Consider the following 20,053-nt stretch of genomic DNA (forward strand, 5'->3'; position numbering starts at 1 on the left):
CTGGATGGCAAGGCAAGGCTTGAGCAGGAGCGAGGCTTGAATCGGAGCGCGCTGTCCAGACACAACTCGCTCCGTAGGCTGACGAATTGACTCCGCGAAGTTGCTACGCGGGCAAAACACCTATATAGAGTCCAACTTTCTCACCAAAGCGGTTCTCTGGGAATCAGAAACGAAAGCTAAACTCTGAGACCAGATGTTAAACTCCTTAAAGATTCTCACGAGAACCAATGTTAATTGGCAACATTCTTAGCTGCTATCCTCGCACTCCTGCGCGAAGCTGAATCCAAACTTCTCTGTTGTTTACAAAACTCCCGGCGCAAGAACACGGGAGAAGTAGGCTCTGGGGTTGTTTGACATACTTCTGGGGCACAACTTTCTTGCAGGTGCAAGGTTTCCAGATCTGCCTGGGAAGGATCTGGCTGAGAGGAATCCAGTTCAGACTGGGAAGGTAAAAAACCCAAGTTTTCATCTTCATCAGGGATTACAATGTCCTGAGCAGGACTACAAGGCCCATGGTTCATCACACTTACTCTCAGGAGAGTGAGCAAAGCATTGTGGCCAGTTTAGAACACAGTGTCTGCTGTTTTCTGCTTACCCAGAATTAATTGATTCTTCATTGGGGGAAATAGTCAAGTGAATGCTTGCTTACTTAGGCGATCCCTCGTAGGCCGAGGATGATGGTCCTCTCATTTTGGTGTCTTGGGGGTGTGTCCACAGGTGGCTGAAGAGATCTATTCTTGACCCGCATGTTCTCCTGGCGTGAGGACATTGGTTTCCAGGTGGAAGGCAGTCCCGGTCAGGGTTGGCTTGACACACCTTCCTCTTGGCACGTTTCTCCCTTAAGTTCGTGCCTCTTCGAACTACGCAGCATTTCTGATCACAGCTGACCTCCAGTTGGTGCGCTCAAGGGCCAGGGTTTCCCAGTTCTCAGTGTCTGTGCCACAGTTTTTAAGGTTGGCTTTAAGCCCATCTTTAAATCTCTTTTCCTGTCCACTAACTTTCTGTTTTCCATTCTTGAGTTGGGAGTATAGTAACTGCTTTGGGAGACGGTGATCGGGCATTCCGACAAAGTGGCCAGTCCAGCGGAGTCGATGGCATTGGAGCATCACTTAAATGCTGGTGGTCTTTGCTTCTTCCAGCACGTTAACATTTGTCCGCCTGTCTTCCCAAGAGATTTGTAGGATTTTTTGGAGGCAACGGTGATGGGATCGCTCCAGGAGTTGAGTGTCACGTCTGTAGACTGTCCACATTTCGCAGACGTATAGCAGGATTGGGAGGACAATCTATATATATAAAAGAGTGATGGCATCACGGCGACCCACAAAACAACAAAACTACAGGCCCCCCAACCTCGAAACTTGACAACACAACCCATCATCCACGCCTCTAGGTTGATACAACAAAAAGAAAAGAAAAATAAAGTCCTAATTAGAGAGAGAGGAATAATTGCTTTTATCCAATTGCTGCCAGTTAGAAGGCTAAGCTCCTCCAACTTGGTCTCCTAGCAACCCAATAAAAAATAATAAAAAACACTAAAAAAATTAATACAATAAAATACTATAATAACAGAAAATAACTAAAAATAATACAAGAAAATAATAAAATATAATAAATAAAAATATAACTTACAATAAAATTAATAAAAATGCAAATAAAGTCAAATTAAAATTGCACAACAATTTTTAACCAATACCACCACCACTTTGCCACAGCAACGCATGGCCGGGCACAGCTAGTGGCTTTATAAATGAGCACCTTGGTATCTCTACGGATGTCCCGATCATCAAACACTCTCAGCTTCATTCAGAAAAATGCTGCACTTGCAGAGCTCAGGCAGTGTTGTATTTCAGTGTCAATGTTGACTTTTGTGGAGAGGTGGCTGCCAAGGTAGTGGAAATGGTCAACATTTTCTAATGTTACACCATTAATCTGTATTTCTGGTCTTGCAGAGGGATTGGTTGGTTCCTGTTGGAAGAGCACTTTGGTTTTCCCGGTGTTCAGTGAGAGGCTGAGTTTCTCGTATGCTTCTGCAAAGGTGTTTAGAGTGGCTTGTAGGTCTTCTTCTGAATGTGCACAGACTATGTTGTCATCAGCATATTGGAGTTCTATTACAGATGTTGTTGAGACCTTGGTTTTGGCTTTCAGTCTGCTGAGGTTAAGTAGCTTGCCATCTAGCCGATAGATGATTTCCACTCCTGTGGGAAGCTTCCCATCAACAAAGTGGAGTATTATAGCGAAGAAGATGGAAAATAAGGTTGGGGCAATAATACATCCATGTTTGACACCTGATTCCACCTTAAATGGGTAGCTTTGGTAGCCATTGCTGTCCAAGACTGTTTCCGTCATGTCATCATGCAGGAGCCGCAGGATGTTCACTAATTTGTCAGGGCACCCGATTTTTTGGAGGATGGTCCGGAGAGCACTGCGATTTACTGTGTCGAATGCCTTTGCAAGGTCAATGAATGCCATGTACAGAGGTTGATTTTGTTCCCTGCATTTTTCTTGGAGCTGTCGTGCAGTGAAGATCATGTCCACTGTTCCTCTGGGGAGTCGGAAGCCATTCTGGGATTCTGGGAGGGTGTCTTCTGAGATAGGAAGAAGGCAGTTTGGAAGGATTCTTGCAAGGATTTTCCCAGCGGAGATTAGGAGGGAGATACCGCGATAGTTTCCGCAGTCTGTTCTATCCCCTTTCTTGAAAAGGGTGATGATGGTGGCATCCTTGAACTCTGCTGGGATTTTCTCGGTCACCCACACTTTTTCACTGAGCTGATGGATGACACCAGGACAAATCCTCATATAATCTAAAGCATTTCAATATTTTTGTGGTTGACCACAAAACAATACTTAACTTGGGTTCTGTCATTGAAACAGATGACAATGGTGAACTCACTTAAAAGATTCTATTTTCAGACATCATCATGTCATAGTAAGGATTTCATTGTTTTTGTGCAAGTAAAATGAATGCAGAGTTGTGGATGTAGCCACACACTATGTCTGGAAGCCATTGGAAAAATGAAAGAAAGAAATGAAACCATTCTTTGTTTCCTTTTCTGTTCAAATTTTTACTGCAACACTTTCAAAGAGTTGTCTTTATGAATTACTCTGCAATGTTCTGTATATTTTGATGTACAAAATTCTTTAAAATTGAAATATTTAGAAATTTTTATGCTGTTCATACAAGAAAACCTTTTACATTTTAAAGTGGTGTAGGACATTGTTCTATATTGTTTCAATGCCTTTAGTCAATGTAAACATTTTTCTATACATTTATAGACCTAAGTAATTATTGTTTTTTAAAAAATCGAGTGGAATCAATGTATCATTTAAATTTAAATCTCTGGGAAATCTAGTGCACAAATAATTATAAATATTTGGGCTGCAGAATTAGGAGAAAAGCATATTTTAAAATAGATTATTGTAAAATTCAGCAGATAATAATTATGAAATAATCTGTTACTGCACTGAATTAATTTGCTTAAAAGATAAAATTGGTAATTTTATTCTTTTCCTCCCCAAAACAGGAGACTCTGGAGTGTGGGGTTTGAAGAAAAACTTTGCTCTATTAGAACTCCTGGAACGACTGCAAAATGGACTTGTTGGTCAATGTGGATCAAATGAAGACAGTATTGGCCTCTCTGGAGAGGTACTGACAGTTAACGTAGTATTTTATTATAAATGTAATTTTCAGTTTAGTTTTTGCTCATCTTGAAGTTTTTTGAATTGCTATTTTAATGTTTTTGCCCTTATTAGTTTTAAATAAAAATCTGACGTGATGCTAAGTGTTTTACCATTACGCCTTTTTGCAGTGTTAATAGATCAACATGATTTTGTTTTGTAAGAAAATAAATTCAGAAGTACCATGTAATACAGAGCTTTCAGAATTTCAGATTGTAGGGGAGTCAAAAGTATATATTTTACATGCGAGAGCATTCAGATAATTCCTGTAGACAGTAAACTGATCTGAACATGAAGGAAATTACAACTTACCCTTCTGATATCTAAACTTTCCATGGGTAGGGAATTTCCGACAGAAGAAAACTTTCAAATACAGGCAATCCACAAGTTACAAACAAGATAGGTTCTGTAGGTTTGGTCTTAAGTTGAATTTGTAAGTCAGAACAGGTACATTTTTAAGTGTACAGTATATGTATATTAGTTTTGGATAGCATAGGGAAGGGTTCAGCAGATTTTACCTCTTTGTCCCTGTGATAATTAGATTTTGAAAAATTTGGCTTGTTGTGGAAACAAGGATTGGTGGGAAAGCTTCAGTGGAGACACTCTTTTCCTGTGATAACTCTTTCAGGAGTGAATTTTCTATTTAAGGGGGGTAGATTTCTCTCATTTCCTGTTGTTTTACCCCTGTTTGTAACCATGAGGGTTTTTTTTGCAAGTCAGACGTTCGTAACGCAGGGAACTGCCTGTATATGATCTTCTGACTTCAAGATTAGTTCAGACAGTAGTGTTCCACTTTATATTTCTAGACATGAAGTTAATAGAAAGTGTATGCTTTAGAGCAGATGTTTTAGACCTTCAGTTCCCAGAAATCCAAACAGCTGGTAAACTGGCTGGGATTTCTGGGAATTGTAGACCAAAAACATCTGGTGACCCCAGGTTGAGAACCACTGAGCTAGAGTAACTCATCTTTCTAAACAGGCTAAAGGTGATAGCAGGTTTCTTGGGTTTCCTCAGAAGGGAGTTCAGATGCAATTCGATGCATAATGTGTCCTGTGGTGTTGAAGGACAGAAACCCAGTATGTGTCACTTATTTTCAGGCATTTTCTTTGGTTATTAGTTAGTTTCCAGGTTGACGCCAAATGCTGACTATTACCTTTAAAGCCTTAAGAGACCCAGAATCAGGTTGCTCAATTTGCCACCATTACTTGAAGGATTCTACAAGTACAGTAGAGTCTCACTTATTGAACACTCGCTTATCCAGTGTTCTGTGGATTATCCAAGACATTTTCGTAGTCAATGTTTTCAATACATTGTGATATTTTGGTACTAAATTAGTAAATACAGTAATTACTACATAGCATTACTGCGTATTGAACTACTTTTTCTGTCAAATTTGTTGTATAACATGATGTTTTGGTGCTTAATTTGTAAAATCATAACCTAATTTGATGTTTAATAGGCTTTTCCTTAATCCTTCCTTATTATCCAACATATTCGCTTATCCAATGTTCTGCCAGCCCATTTATGTTGGATAAGTGAGACTCTACTGTATACCTAAGACTTACGACGTATATCATAATCAGGCATTTGCTTAGCAGTTAGAATAGATAGATTAAGGGAAATGACCTTATTTGTGGCCCCTCCCTGATAGAACTCTCCTCCTGCAGCTTTTCACTTCATCTGTTCCCTGCAGATACTTGAGAAATGTTTTTGTTCCAAATGGCATCTTATGAATAGGAAATAAGCTCTGAGCAAATTAAAACTTGAGTCAATTCCTTCACAGTATTGCTTTTAGATATGTATATGTGCATGTGGTCCAATATTTTTATCATTGGCATTGTGAGGATATGCCATTGAAGAGCAGACCGTATGTTTATTGGATAAAAAGTGAATGTGTTTTTATTTCCTTTTAGTGTATTATCCGTTGTGATGAAGACGATACTCACCTTGCTTCGGTATACTGCACTGTATGTGCCACTCACCTTTGTGCAGAGTGTTCCCAGCTTACGCATTCTACAAAGACACTAGCAAAACACAGGCGTGTGCCACTTGCTGATAAACCTCATGAGAAAACAATGTGCTCTCAGCACCAGGTGCATGCTATTGAATTTGCATGCTTGGAAGAAGGTTGTCAAGGCAGCCCCCTTATGTGTTGTGTCTGCAAAGAATATGGAAAACACCAGGGTCATAAAGTAGGTGTGCCTTTTTCTCTCTATTGCTTCATTGTTAATGCATAACTAACTGAAGGGCGGGTGCATATATTTTTTATTTACTCGATTATATTTTTGTTCCCTTTTCTGTTTTTCATATTAGTGCTTCATAAGCTATAGGATGTTGGGCACTGATAAGGTGTTTTCCCCCATGTGTCAAGAACCAGTAACGTATTTGTGTCCATTGAATATAACTTTATTTCATGGAAACTTGCCGTGAAACAGCTCACAAATGAGCACCAGTCCACCGACCACCATAATGAATACCACTAATTTTGATTACTACTGTAATAATGCCTCATTTGGTATGCTGGCAAGGGCACAATCTAGACGAATGCATCATTCTCACCCTTGGTTTAAATTTAGCTGTTTGTCCCATCTGGAATAACTTGTATCAATGACATTTCAATTGATTCAGTGAATCTACAGTAATTTAGTTGGTATCAGTGACTCTATTTAGGCCTTAAGCCATGTGACCTGCCAGAACATTGTTTGTTTTGAATGCCATTCTGCTGTCTCATCTAAAACTATTACCAGTTAATTTGGAGTTTGATTTGGAATGGCATACGAAACTTGTTTTCCTTTTTTAAACGTAATGTTTCAAATGAAACCACTCTGCATGTACTTTAATCTGAATTTAATCTGAATTGTTTTAATGGTGTTTTATACTGTTTTAATATTTGTATATGTGTATATTTTAAATTGCATTGTAATGCTTTTAATGTTAACTGCTTTGCATCTCCTTGTGGAGAGTAAAATCAGTATATAAATAAACATAATAATAATAGTAATACTTCAGAATCTTTTCCTAACATTTGTAAAATATAGTGAGGCTATATAATTCTCATAGCAAAGATATACAATGTAAGTTTTATTATTTATATCTATACCCTGTCTTTCCAAATAAGGTATTTAATTCAGAGGGTTCAAATTTTCTGTCTTTCTTCTGTCCCTTAATAAAAGTATACAGCCGGAGAGGTACAGATGGCAAAAAAACAAGAATTCCAGGAAAGGATTTCACACACACTTTTAATGCTTTCCCTTTAGCACAGTGTTTTGGAACCAGAAGCCAACCAGATCCGTGCTTCCATTTTAGACATGGCTCACTGTATCAGAACTTTCACAGAAGAAATTTCAGATTACTCCCGGAAACTAGTTGGAATAGTTCAACAAATAGAAGGAGGAGAACAGATAATTGAAGATGGCATTGGAATGGCCCATACTGAACATGTAAGCAGTCTTTTGTTTTTCTACTTAAATCGTGTACCATGCAGCATAATTGGCTGCTTTTTAAGAACTGCAAATCCAACCTTCACTTTAGTGTGTAAAACTAGCCTATTATTCTTTGAATTTATTATTAATATTTTGATTTCCAGATGCTATTTCTGGCTCTTTTGACACAAAGGCCGGCATTTGTGTTATGCAAGAATGGCAATGTTGGTTGCTAAAGATTTGTCAAGGAATTATATAAAGAGCCAGAGACCCAAATGATATATATATTTGTTATTTGTTGTCTTTTTTTGGTTATATTTTAATGAGTACACACAGCCTTTATTTTTGTCATAGTAATTTTGTGACACATAGCTCTGTGCTATTTTTATTATTTGTAGATCTGAAGATCTTTTAAAAGTTATTATCAATTCTTTTTCCATATGCAGATGGCATTAATATATACTTTTGCATGAAACTGATGGGGAGAGAGAAACAAGGCATATATAATGTGGAGTATTCTGCTTCTTCTGTCTACATTAATTCAGAATCAGCACAATGTATGAGACATAAAGAGACGCAATGTATGAGACATAAAATGACAGTTGAAAATTGGCACTTTTTGTCCTGTTTTTAATGTTCAAAATGTACAGTACTGCCCTTTCTTTCAGCTTTCTTCACAACAAAGCAGGCTAGTAACATTATAAAACTGAAGACTGTTAGTTCTTGAGAGAGATGATGTATTTAACCCAGGCCATATAAAATATGTTTGTCCAGTCAATAGAATCTTGTAATTAGAATCTAGTCTCATGTATGGAAAGGAGAGGTGTGTAGCAGCTTCATGTATGGAAAATGAGAGGTATCTCTTTGTTTCCAGGTCTCAGGCACTGCAGAAAATGCTCGTTCATGTGTCCGAGCCTATTTCTCTGACCTTCATGAGACCCTCTGTCGCCAGGAGGAAATGGCGCTTAGTGTGGTTGATGCCCATGTACGAGAAAAATTGATCTGGCTTAGGCAGCAACAGGAAGATATGACTATTCTGTTGTCACAAGTTTCAACAGCTTGTCTTCACTGTGAAAAGACTTTGCAACAGGTAGGAAAATCTTTGTGTTGAAATTCATATGAATCTTGGGTTCTTGCTTGCAAGATGCCAATATTAATTATCTGGGACCCAGAATCTTAGATCTTGATCATTCTGTAATTTACATGTAATCTAATTACTTTAAAATGTTGATTTTGCAAATATTGGTTTGGAACCCATTAGTGGATTACAAACGTTTCTTGAGTAAGTGGGCAGGAATGAACATTCGATCACAAGATATCTGGGTTAAAAGTTGGACCTGAACTAAATGTTGATGCCAGACAGCGGTTCTTTTTTTAGAAAAATGCTTGAAAGCCATCTGTCTGAAAAGTGAGTGAAAAAAAAACCCCAAACAAAATTGATTTTGCAATTGGCATTGCTTTTTAATCCTTCCATTTTTTTTAAAGCTATTGTGAACTGGTCAAATTCAGTTTTAGTTAATGAATAGAAAATTCACTTAACGTTTTCCCCCCAACTGAGTAGAACAGTACCTTTCTTGTCTTAGTTATGGTATCGTAATGCTTTGTCTTCTGTAGCTGGTATAAACATCATATATTATTTTCTTGTGTTCCTGCAAACTTTCAAATTTGTTAAAGTTACGGCAGGATTTTAAGTCTACTTGAGCTAAAGCTCTATTTTAATTTTATTGTTGAATAAAGTGTTGTCTCTGAGTATAGGCAATTGTTCAGATGGATTTTAGAAGGAAAACACATAAATGGTGGTGTGTAATTAACATTAAGTTAATTTTTGTTTCAGGATGACTGTAGAGTTGTCTTGGCTAAACAAGAAATTACAAGATTTCTAGAAACCCTACAGAAGCAGCAGCAACAATTTACAGAGCTTGCAGACCACATACAACTTGATGCTAGTATTCCAGTTACTTTTACAAAGGTACAATCTTATAAACTTATAATGCTTAGAACACTTCATTATTGTGAGTGTGAATCCAGTTATGCCATGGATATATATGTGCTGTTTTGAAGTGATTTTCGCGGAGTTTCAAAAGCAATTTGCTACATGGTTGAGGTGAAAATTCCCTATACTTAAAAGAGATTCAGTGATCTAGAGCTATAGCAAAAAGTGCAATTTGAAACTTCCAAATAATGTTTTAAGACACTTTCATGTGTTGGGTATAGCATCGTTAAAAGGTTTAAGTTTCATAATTTATGTGGCTGGGAGAAACTCTTCCAGTATTCCTCATAAAGTAGTACAGTGGAACTGTACAGTGAGACGGGTGGGAAAGGGACAAGGAACTTTTCTTCACCTGAGTTGAGGAGGTGTTTTTGATCTTGGATAACTATCCAGAACAACAAAGAATGCAACATGAAGGAACTGCAGAGAGGAGGGGAATCAACATAGATTCATTCAGAGTATATTTTTGCCACAGTTCAATGAAAGCATCCCTTCAAATAAAACTTCAGTATCACAATTAAGATGCAGTGCAAAAGATTTTAAAAGTCCAGACATTCCTATGCATAAAATAGGGATTGCCAAACACTCTTCTGACTATGGTTTTATATATTGCAGTAAAAACCACAGTAGAAACTACCTTCACTGTTCTGGCTACTGAAGCTTCAAGGCATACAAATCCAGAGTTGTTTTTACAGAGAGTTTTTTTCATATAGCTTTTTCTTCTCTTGCCAATTTATGAAGATTAAATTGAGGGACACACACAATACTTCACAGTAAAGTTTTCCTTTGCTACAGCACTTGGACCTGAAGAATGGTTTTAAGAAAAGAAAAATACAATGTCAAGTCTCTTTTTAAAAAAAATCTCTCTTCTGTAGGATAACAGGGTACACATTGGACCAAAAATGGAAATCCGGGTTGTAACTCTTGGATTAGATGGAGCGGGCAAAACAACAATTCTGTTTAAACTAAAGCAAGATGAATTTATGCAACCTATTCCAACAATAGGCAAGTAACAGCATTTACAGACATTATGAATTTCAGATATATAAACTTGGTATTGAAAATGTATGATTAAATTCCTATTCCCTTTTTAGGTTTTAATGTTGAAACTGTTGAATATAAAAATCTGAAGTTCACTATTTGGGATGTTGGTGGTAAACACAAGCTGCGGCCTTTATGGAAACATTATTACCTCAATACACAAGGTAAGAATGCAGTAGTTTTCCATTAATAAATTTGATAAAACACAATATAAAATTCACCATTATTTTTGGAAAATGGCATTCATAAGCATTTGGAGATTAAAACCTTTTGGAAAAGTTTGATCTTTCAGAGAAGAACCAAAACCCCGTTTGAATAGACTCTTCTCACGTGGTATACAACCAAATGTAATATGCAAGGCGATGTCTTCAGTTATTAGACTGAACCTATTGTCTCTGATCTGTTAAGAAAACAGAATATGCCAGTGCATAAAACAGAAGTGTTTTTCAGTGCCCAAAATATATTTACTCTCCCATAAAACAATTTTATATAATGCACTCAAGAGACAAAAATGAAGTAGGCTTTGGTAAAGTAACATATTTGGTTTATTCACAACCTTCATGGTTTCAGCATAACACAGGTACATAACTTATCAGTCCAGTTTCAGATATGTTTGAGATATGTTTCTCTGTGCAGATGAAATAGTGCATCTTTCCTACAATCATCAAGCAAGTGTTTGCTCTTAGCAGTCCAAAGTCTAAAGAGAAACTAAAGTGGAGTCTGAGCAGTCTTAGATCAAATCATATGGTCTGCAGCCCCATCCACAACTTCTCAGGAAACATAGAGCAAAAGAAGCTGCATACCAGAACATACACACAAAACATTAAGCAAACAGAATCATAGATAAACAAATGACAAGAAAAGGCTTGAAGAAGGTTGTAATTTCTAACAATTATTAAATTGTGTTTTAAAGAAGAGAATCTTTTATTTATGATATAATCTGTAGTCATAATTATATCTGAAGTTTACTCATATGTTCTTTGGAAATCCTGGGGAAATGCATTTCAAGGAGAAAGTTTCTAAAACTTCACTGTTGAGAAGTTATTTTGGTTTGCTTGATTTTTCTCTGGAGTTTTCACTGAGCTATAATGGGATTAGTCAATGACCATTTTAAATAACAACAACAACAACAACCTTATTCTTATACCCTGCCACCATCTCCCCAAAGGGACTCGAGGTGGCTTACATATGGAACAAAGTGCCCAGAAGACATAAATACAAAACAATAAATTAAAACACAAACAATCAAAATAAGAGCATAGTAAAATATAACAATCCAGATAAGAGCACAATTAAATAAAACATAAGAATATAAAATAGCAATATTGAAACTCAATCAAAACAATACTCAACAAAACCAACAATACTCAAACAAAACCAATAGCCAGTAATATAATGGACATGACCAGGCTATAAAAAGACCAGGCATGGGATAGTGCAAGCATATGGAACAGTAAAATAATTGTTAACATGCATGAAAGACTTCTTCAAAATACTTTAAAAGATTACGGAACAATTGTCACAAATCCAGGCAAACGTTTTTCAGTATTTTTCACTTCTGCAATTAAGAGTTGTTAAGTATTACTAACACTGGATTTATTCTAAATCAGTCAGTTTTGACTTATCCTATAGTACAGTGTTCCCTCACTTATCACAGGGGTTACGTTCCAGAACCACCCGCAATAAGTGAAAATCCACAAAGTAGGGACACTGTATTTATTTTAATGTTTATACATTATTTTAGTAGTTATACACTATTTGAAGCACTTATCAACCAATCGTGTGTTGATAAATTGCCTCCTTCTCCTCCCGTTGCCGCTTGGGCTCATTTTCTCTCCCTTTGGCTTCTCCCTCCTCCCTTCCTTAGGCTGTAAATTGTAATTTTTTAATGATTTATAATATTCTTTTACAGTTTATTGAAAAACTGCGAATCTGCGAAAAGTGAACCGTGAAGTAGTGAGGGAACACTGTATTAATTCTTGAGATAAAGAGAAAAACATTAGATCTGTGCCTTTTGAGGTAGGAATGTCTTATTTCATTGTGAAAGCTCTGGCAACAAACCACTTAATACTGAGGAGCCCTAATGAAGTCACCATAGTTCCTCCTCATGTGGTTTTGGATCAGACTGCCATTTAGTATAGCAGAAAAGTAAATCTCCAGCAATACGTTTTCAAAAAAAGAGCATCAATTTTATATGGTATTTATTTCATTACTACATTGTTAATGTTTACAGCTATTATAACCAGATTAATACTGGTGCTTTACATGTATTCTAGTCTACGTTTCTCCTTACTTGGGGCACAAGGCAACTAAAACATTATTCACCACATCTGGCATCAGTAAAATTCCAATCACTTAAAAAATTCAAAATGTAGCTTTCTACAGTGTCCTGATTGTCTTACCATCACTATCAGTTAAATAAAGCAATATGTACTGACTTTTTGCCATCTCACACTACCATTTCCTTGAAGAAAACACAAGTAAACTTATTAACTGATAAATATGTACAAGTGTTAGAATATGTTGGTTTGAGTCTAGAGTTGCTATTCTGTGTAAATTCTCTTTCCATTTATGGCAGTCACCAGTCCCCAGAGCCATCCTATAAGCAGTTATGGGATGTCATTTAGTTTTCGCAGTGAATATATGAGGGCTGATGAAAAGAGGAAGAATTAATTTAAAAAACTGCTTCGCCTCCATAGTTTATTGCCTGTTGGATCATGACATTTACAAAGCTCTGCTCTATACAACTCTGGATCCAGTCCATCTTTTTGTAACTTAATGCTGTTCATTTAAATTCTATATTTTTTCATTCTGCTTGGTGCTTGTGCCAGTTTAGAAGTCCTATACAATATCTCTTTGCTATACAATGAAAATGTGAATAAAATGTAACTCTGAAAGTGTTCTCTTTCTATAGCGGTGGTGTTTGTTATTGACAGCAGCCACAGAGACAGGGTCAGCGAGGCACACAGTGTACTGGCCAAACTGTTAACAGAGAAGGAGTTGCGAGATGCGCTGCTGCTGATCTTTGCCAATAAACAGGTATTCTGGTCCTTTCTTGGACTTCTCCATTTCCCCTTCCTGTTTTGCTTTATTTCTTTTAGCACTGTCTTTCTTTCAACATAAGTCATTCAAATATAATACAATCACATTCAAATTGTTTGTCTTTGCATTTAATAAATATGTCACTTTCCTTTATAGGATGTAGCAGGGGCACTTTCCATAGAAGAAATCACAGAATTGCTGAGTCTTCACAAACTCTGCTGTGGCCGTAGCTGGTACATTCAAGGTTGCGATGCCCGAAGTGGCATGGGACTATATGAAGGACTGGACTGGTTGTCCAGACACCTGGTAGCTGCAGGAGTACTGGATGTGGCTTAAGGCCCTACTGGGAGGCATTAAACTTGAAGATCTGTTAATTTATTTGTGTAACTTGAGTAGTCAAAGATGAACTTATCATCTGATTTTCTTACAGGAACCAACTAACAGTTTTGCTGGAATGCTTATTGAAGTGTAGTAAAGTGAGTGTGTAATTCCTATAAATTATGGTAACCAAGTGATGTAGTGGATTTGCAGGAAAGGTGCCTTGATTCTTCTAAAGAAATTAAATATAAAAGGTCTTCAGCTTTCCTATTAAACAGATTAATCCATTGTTAAGACTAGTGATTTCAGGAGTTGGCATTTATTTCACCTCCTTTTTTCAGAGTTGAATTTATTGCATTCTTTTCAGATTGGAGACACATGTAGATTTAGACCTTTGACAGCAGTCTTCCTTTCCTCCTCTTCCCCATAGCAGATCTCTCTCCTGAAAATACTACACAGTGGGTTGAAGGGCCATATGAATGTGATAAGGTGCAGTTCAGGGTAGATGCCTGAAAACTGGGTGAAAACACCTTCCATGAACAGCCCTGCTGCCTATGAAAGCCAAATCTTGGGTCCAATACTGTGTTTCTCAGATCAGAAGTATACACTTCCTTCAGTGCTCACACTGCCAGCATTTGTCAAAAGATGTGCAATTGTAGCATAGACTAAATTGTCAATTTTTTATTTTTCTGGCTTTTCGCCTCTGCTTGTTTTACTTACAAAACTCAAGTCTGTATCTTTAGCAGATCATGGCACTGGATTTGGTTTGGGGTACCATCTCTCTAGAGTTTTTCTGAGAGGCTGCCCTACTCTCCTTTGCTTTCAGTTATATAGTTCGTAGGTGAAGATATTCATATTGAAAAGATTGCTGCACTCATTAGAGAGTCACGTATTATTTTGCACCATGTCAGTCATATAGTATCTGTGAGTTATGCTACTTTAAAAAATTATGTCAATAAAACACACAATTTTTTCTTGTTACGTATAATAGAAAAATTAGGAGCATACATTTATAGTGGCCATACATTCAACATTCTGGAAGTTAAAGTTGAAATTTAGTAAACATTTTATATCTTCAAAAAAAAGTACCTAAGTTAAAAAAGTGCTGTGAATTTTATTTTGGTTAATCTGCTTCATTAAGGGATTGTGGTTGGAATGCCTGAACAGATAATATTTTGTACCTTTTATTAGCATGACATCATACTTAGTTTGCTGAATTTTCAGTTGCTTGAAATCCCTCACTGATGGACTTCTTGAGGCATTAGAATTACCAGGAGCAGTATTTATTGAGTCCAAAAGTGAATCTCTGTGTTGTAAAAGTGCTTTACAGGTATTACTTGTGGTGTGATGGACCCAGGCTTTTTTTTTTTTTGGTGAAATGGAGCTGCAGATAGGAGAGCCATAGAAGAACAATGAATATAGTTCGGATAGGAAAACAATAACTCATTGTGTAACTATTAAGAGTCTAGTGATGTGACAGCAGGAGACTTGTACAAAATTAAGCCAGAGGAAGAGAGTTAAAGGAGAAACAGTTGCGTTGTGGGCAGAAGAATGTGGTATTTGATAGAGAAAATGGCAGCAGAGTAAGATGAATTGGAGAAAATGATTTCTGCAAGTTGGAGCCTTACAGGTTGTTTGTCCTTGGTTCCCTCATTGACCTTCTACCCTTTATTTGCTTGCATGTGAATGTAGGATCCCAAGTTGTTGTTGTCCCTCATTGCATTATTCAGATGGAAAATGTTCTTAAGAGAAGGAAAGCCCATTGCCCTCCAGATAAAGCAACATTAAGAATAATCTCTAATTTTCTGATGTTGTGAGAAAGAGGCCTTTATTGGTGGCCAATCAGAACTCAATTATTTTTAGTAGATAGTTGAAAGAGCAAACTTCCCCAGTTACCCTAAATGTGTCTTAATGGAGATCTTCACAAATGACTTTTCATTGTAATTAAAAATAGAAATCGTCATCAATTTGTGACTGGATTGTTTTTATAAAGCTGCATCATATGCGGTTCCCTTCTCCCTCTGACATCTCAAGTGACCTGAATGCCCTACACTGTGACTTGAGTCAACTGCTCATTTGATGGCAGATTGCATTTCCGTTCCTCCCATCAAACAGATCAATCATGCTTTATCTTCAGAACTTTGTGATGAAAAATAATGTAAAAATCTTGTAGGTATGGACAATTTTTCTTGCATGTGCTCATAACAGAAACAGTTTCTGTGTCAATTTGACTTACTTTTTTTGATCCTGCTTAAAGATTGAATGAAACTTGACTTCAACTTGCGGGTATTATCTTTGGCTGATACAGAATCAATAGTTCTGCATATTTTTCCTAATGTTAGACTGTGAGTGAATGAGGAAAGCTCTGTACCATGATTGTAGCAGTTCTTGTTAAATTTGCAGTCTTTATACTTATTCCTGAATAACCTGGTTTGAAATACTTTGTATTAATAGCAGAGGTAGGACATAAGTACTTGATGGCAAAGATGCAATTGGAGCAGTGGGAATCAAGTCTTGATGCTTATATTTCTGGATTGAAATCAAGCCAAATAGTGGATTTTGTAAGTTACCAGCACAGCTATCGTGAAAGCATATAATCTCTCACACAGTTATATTATCTCACAATTGAGTCTCTGCTTATCATTGGAGATCATATTTCCTCTGAAATCTGTGTTTTTAAAGACCCCAACAGGTAAGTCATTGGAATGGAATGTATATTCCCTCTGTCTGATTAGTCAGGAGGATTCTGACCCACTTCCTTTCTTACATACATAAGCACAGTCGTATTATAATAAATACTAATAATAAATCTTTATTTATATCCCGCTTTCCTCCCTCATGGTACCCAAATCTGAATTTTAAAGTGCTTGCATCTGACAAGTTGGATAAATCGTTGCCAGGTGAACTGATTTCAGTTTTTAAAAAATTACAGTATATTGCAATCTTCTTCTGGGAGTCCTTTTGACTTCAGTTGTAAGGTCTGTAGTTGTAGAAATAGTTGAAGCTACATGTGAAAACATGCCCACAGTCATACTGTCTTCCAAATCTCACCACCTTATCTCTTGTCCAAGACACAAAGTTGCTAATAATCTTAAAAGACACGACAATTTAAAATCCAGAGCAACTCTGGGTTGAATATTTTAGTGGCGTAAACAAGGGCTTAAGCCACAGGAAACCATACATTTCCATTAGTACTCCGTAGCCATTCTTAACCTATTCCTGGTTCCTGCCCCTTCCTTACATTCAGTTTGTGTTTAAGATGCAGAATGTATTTATTTCAAAGAGAGACTTGTGCAATATCTTACTGCTGAAGTAAGTGGCCTCACTCACTGAGGGTATGCAATGAAACTGACATATGTAATTTTACATGGCATTGTAGCCTTCGCTGCAAGTGAAACGATAGCTAGTGAAATGATCTATGTAAGTTGATACATAAAAATGTTACCAATTTTGTTTTCCTGTTTGAACATACCTGGGCATGAAATACTTCAAAACACTGGTGTAATTTCACATTTTCAGATATTTTTCATGATGGTCTTTTTTATATGCCATCCGAGATTAAAAATACATAGAACATACAGTCCATGACAAATTCCAGGGTTGAATGTAAGCACAACTATCCTACCTAACTGATGTAAGCCTTCTTCTATGGGGTCTTTTCATTTTTTTTGTTTCTTTAGATGAAGAGATTTTTGCATTCTGTATCTCTTAAGTGAAGTTGTAAAGTAAATGCAGCCTTCCGATTTATCACAAGGGCTGCATATAAGTTTCCACTCCCCCCCCCCCCCTCCAACTAATTCTTACCCAGAAGTAACTCCTTTTTTTCTTCAGTGAATAACCTTCTTAAAGCATAAAAGATGAAGTAATACTTTTAGATGGAAAGTCTATTGTGGGTGTAAATAATCTGAAAACATTTTATTATACTCACAGAAGCCACTTTCACATTGGTATATTTAATAGTTACACTAGACTATTTTAACTGAAATGGAGCAATTTGGAAAGCTACTTGTGAATTGTTAGTTCTTCTGCTGATTTTAGGACACTGGAAAAATAGTTTGGAAAATATGTTAATTCTTTAACACAGACAAAGTCAAACTGTGCTACAAGTGTGGTTTGCCTGCATAAGTATTATTTTAATTACACTGAAGTTGACTGTGAAAACAGGTATTGCAGCTGTTTGGATTCAAGTTTTACCAGATTCATCTAGCAGCTTGTTTGAACAGTGTGTAATAACTTCAGTTATAAGCTTAAGCTTGTTTCAAACGTCACTGAGCTTTAAATTCACTTTAGTGTACTAATGTGTTGCAGCTTTTAAGTGTGTTTAAATTCCATTTTTTAAATGCTAGTATAGGTTGTTTTTAAGAGCAAACTGTATTTGACTAAATACTTGTTTGTAAACAATTGGATCGTAATCAAGTTTTAACTGTGAAACTAAAATGCAACATTGTGACTAAAGGAAAGGTATACTAACATCTTGCTTTAAATGTAGAGCTTTATTTCTTGATATACTCTAGCTTTTAAGTGTTTAATGAGTTATTTTATGATTCTGGGAGTAAAAGGGTAGTTGTTTCAACATGATGTCATGCTCTCTGAAAAGACACGATGTGTAAAATAGCGCACAAAAAGGAACAGCATGTAACAGTTGTACGAGAGTGGATTCAAGAGGGCCCTGGACTCCCTAACAGTAAAGGTTATCTAACAAGAGTTTGAGTGTGTCTTCTTTCTGATAAAGCAAAGCTTGTCAGTTTTAAAATTCCTCTAGAATTCAACAGTTACAGATTCATCGCTGAAGTTAGGGTAATTCTTGTAATAGATTGACCCATTTTTCATAAAGTAGTAACAAGGGAAATATACCCTCCTGGCATAGCTATATGAGATATGGATTTATGCAGTTTAATCCAGTATTCTGCATAGTTCCACCAAATGGGTAAAACTGGAAAACTTACATTTTTATTTCAAAACTGCCTATTGGAGGTTGTTTTCTTAAACCGCTGCCACTAGTGTATCTTCTCACTATTCTGATCAACATTGTTATACTACCATAATGCACAGAATCAATATTTCTATGTTGTGAAGGTAGAAGAGTAGAACATTCATTACCAGCTTTTTAAACGACTGCATTAATCTATGCCATAATATTACCTCGAGTGGAGGCCTTGGTGGTGCGGTATGTTAAAACCCTTGTGCCGGCAGGTCTGATGCCATGAAGGTTGGGTTGCTGACCTGAAGGTTGCCAGTTCAAATCCAACTTGGGGAGAGCGCGGATGAGCTCCCTCTATCAGATTCAGCTCCATGTGGGGACATGAGAGAAGTCTCCCACAAGGATGGTAAAAGCATCAAAACATTCAGACGTCCCCTGGGCAACATCCTTGCAGACGGCCAATTCTCTCACACCAGAAGCGACATGCAGTTTCTCAAGTCGCTCCTAAGACAAAAAATAATCTTGAGTGTATTTCCCACTTTTTACATGCAGAACAGTGGAATACATTAACCTGCATGCAGCACTTTCCTTTGCCATTTAGCTAAACCTGAAATACTTTGCCACAGTTTATCACCCTGTTGCAACCATTTACCAGAACAACTTGTATGCTGTGTGCCTTTGACATTTTATTAAAGGGCTTTTTTGTTAGGATTCATTGAGAAGTTTGCTGTTGATCTCTTCTTCATAGAACCCACAGCATCTAGTGGTTTCCAAAGTACAATCCTGATCCTTCTAAGTTTCCAAAATCAGGATCATGGAGCAGATCTGGAGTCAAATGGGAGGGGCGTTCTTATCCAGCTGTAGTCTTACCTCCAAGTGAACAGAGTATCAGAATCCCCAACCATTTCTATTTGTACCATTCGCATGACCTTGTTTCCATCCGCTGCTTACAGAAACAGGCACCTATACAAATGAACTTTTCCAGCCAAGGTCTGAAGAAAAAGATTTTTCAGGCTTTGGGGGGCAAAGCTCCAGGCCTGCCAGCCAGAGTCTACATCCGAGCAGGCCCAGCGCTCAGGTGTAGGCCCTACTTGCTGGGCCTATGAGCATCAAGCACTCAATGGCTCGTTGGCCCAGCTCGCAGGGCTTACGAGCTATCGAGTGCTCTGTAGTCCCTGCCTGCCAGGCCTATAGCCAAGAGCTCAATGCTAATATGCCTGGCAGACAGGGCTTATGAGCATCGATGGCTCCTAGGTCCTGCCTGCCGGGTGTACAAGCACTGAGAACTTGGCGCTCGATTTTAGGCCCTGCCAGCCGGGCCTACAAGTGTTGAGTGCCGAAAATCAGCCAACCAAATGGCTACCTTCCCCCCCCCTTTCTTTTTTTCCATTGCACTGTTTCTTTTGTTCAGGATGGGGTTGTACTGTTCTGTGTCATCCGAATGGACAGAACAGTACAAAACCATGAAAGAAACAGATGAAACAGGATTCGGGCCCAACTATACTGAATAGGGAAAAGAGGGAGAAAACATGGTTGATGGTGCAAACAATTACCTATTGGGTGAGAAGAGCGGGATATAAGTATTGTAATAAATAAATGTTTTGAGAAAAAACTATATTCTGACAAATGATAAGACTTCTCAAG

General features: G+C 37.3%; 1 protein-coding gene across 1 annotated transcript in view; it reads left to right on the forward strand.

Annotated features, from left to right (window-relative positions):
• The window catches only part of trim23 (tripartite motif containing 23), a 41,658-nt gene extending 23,466 nt beyond the window's left edge, over window positions 1-18,192 (forward strand). Inside the window, exons 3-11 of the mRNA XM_003216322.4 lie at window positions 3,522-3,643; window positions 5,589-5,867; window positions 6,933-7,115; window positions 7,972-8,187; window positions 8,932-9,066; window positions 9,963-10,092; window positions 10,182-10,292; window positions 13,043-13,167; window positions 13,327-18,192. Coding sequence (XP_003216370.1) covers window positions 3,522-3,643; window positions 5,589-5,867; window positions 6,933-7,115; window positions 7,972-8,187; window positions 8,932-9,066; window positions 9,963-10,092; window positions 10,182-10,292; window positions 13,043-13,167; window positions 13,327-13,506 — 1,481 coding nt within the window. The 3' untranslated portion in view covers window positions 13,507-18,192. The remainder of the gene's footprint in view (window positions 1-3,521; window positions 3,644-5,588; window positions 5,868-6,932; window positions 7,116-7,971; window positions 8,188-8,931; window positions 9,067-9,962; window positions 10,093-10,181; window positions 10,293-13,042; window positions 13,168-13,326) is intronic.
• Window positions 18,193-20,053: the final 1,861 nt, after the last annotated feature.

This window comes from Anolis carolinensis, chromosome 2, assembly GCF_035594765.1.
Source record: "Anolis carolinensis isolate JA03-04 chromosome 2, rAnoCar3.1.pri, whole genome shotgun sequence".
Taxonomy (NCBI): Eukaryota; Metazoa; Chordata; class Lepidosauria; order Squamata; family Dactyloidae; genus Anolis; species Anolis carolinensis.